General features: G+C 57.2%; 1 protein-coding gene across 1 annotated transcript in view; it reads left to right on the forward strand.

Moving 5' to 3' along the window:
* LOC119581885 (P3 protein-like) overlaps positions 1–237 on the forward strand; it is a gene marked incomplete at its 3' end in the record, with an annotated part of 3,885 nt that extends 3,648 nt beyond the window's left edge. Inside the window, 1 exon segment of the mRNA XM_037930045.1 lies at positions 15–237. Within this exon segment, the coding sequence (XP_037785973.1) occupies positions 15–237 (223 nt within the window).
* Between the last annotated feature and the right edge of the window lie 13 nt (positions 238–250).

A 250-nucleotide genomic window follows, 5' to 3' on the forward strand; every position in this document is an offset into this window, starting at 1 on the left:
GTTTTTTTCCCCAGACGTCCTACGCTCTGGGATACTTCCTGTTCAAAGAGTCCCCTGCGCTGTGGCTCGGGCTCTTTATCATCGGCTGCTCTCCTGGCGGGGGAGGCTCCAACATCTGGACGTACATGCTGGGCGGTTCCCTTGACCTCTCCGTCACCATGACCTTCGTGTCTACCGTGGTTGCCTTCGGGGCCTTGCCTATGTGGGTGTACATGCTCGCCAGCACCATTTTCCAAGGTTGGTTGTGAGA

The sequence above is a fragment of the Penaeus monodon genome, chromosome 15 (genome assembly GCF_015228065.2).
Source record: "Penaeus monodon isolate SGIC_2016 chromosome 15, NSTDA_Pmon_1, whole genome shotgun sequence".
Lineage (NCBI taxonomy): Eukaryota > Metazoa > Arthropoda > Malacostraca > Decapoda > Penaeidae > Penaeus > Penaeus monodon.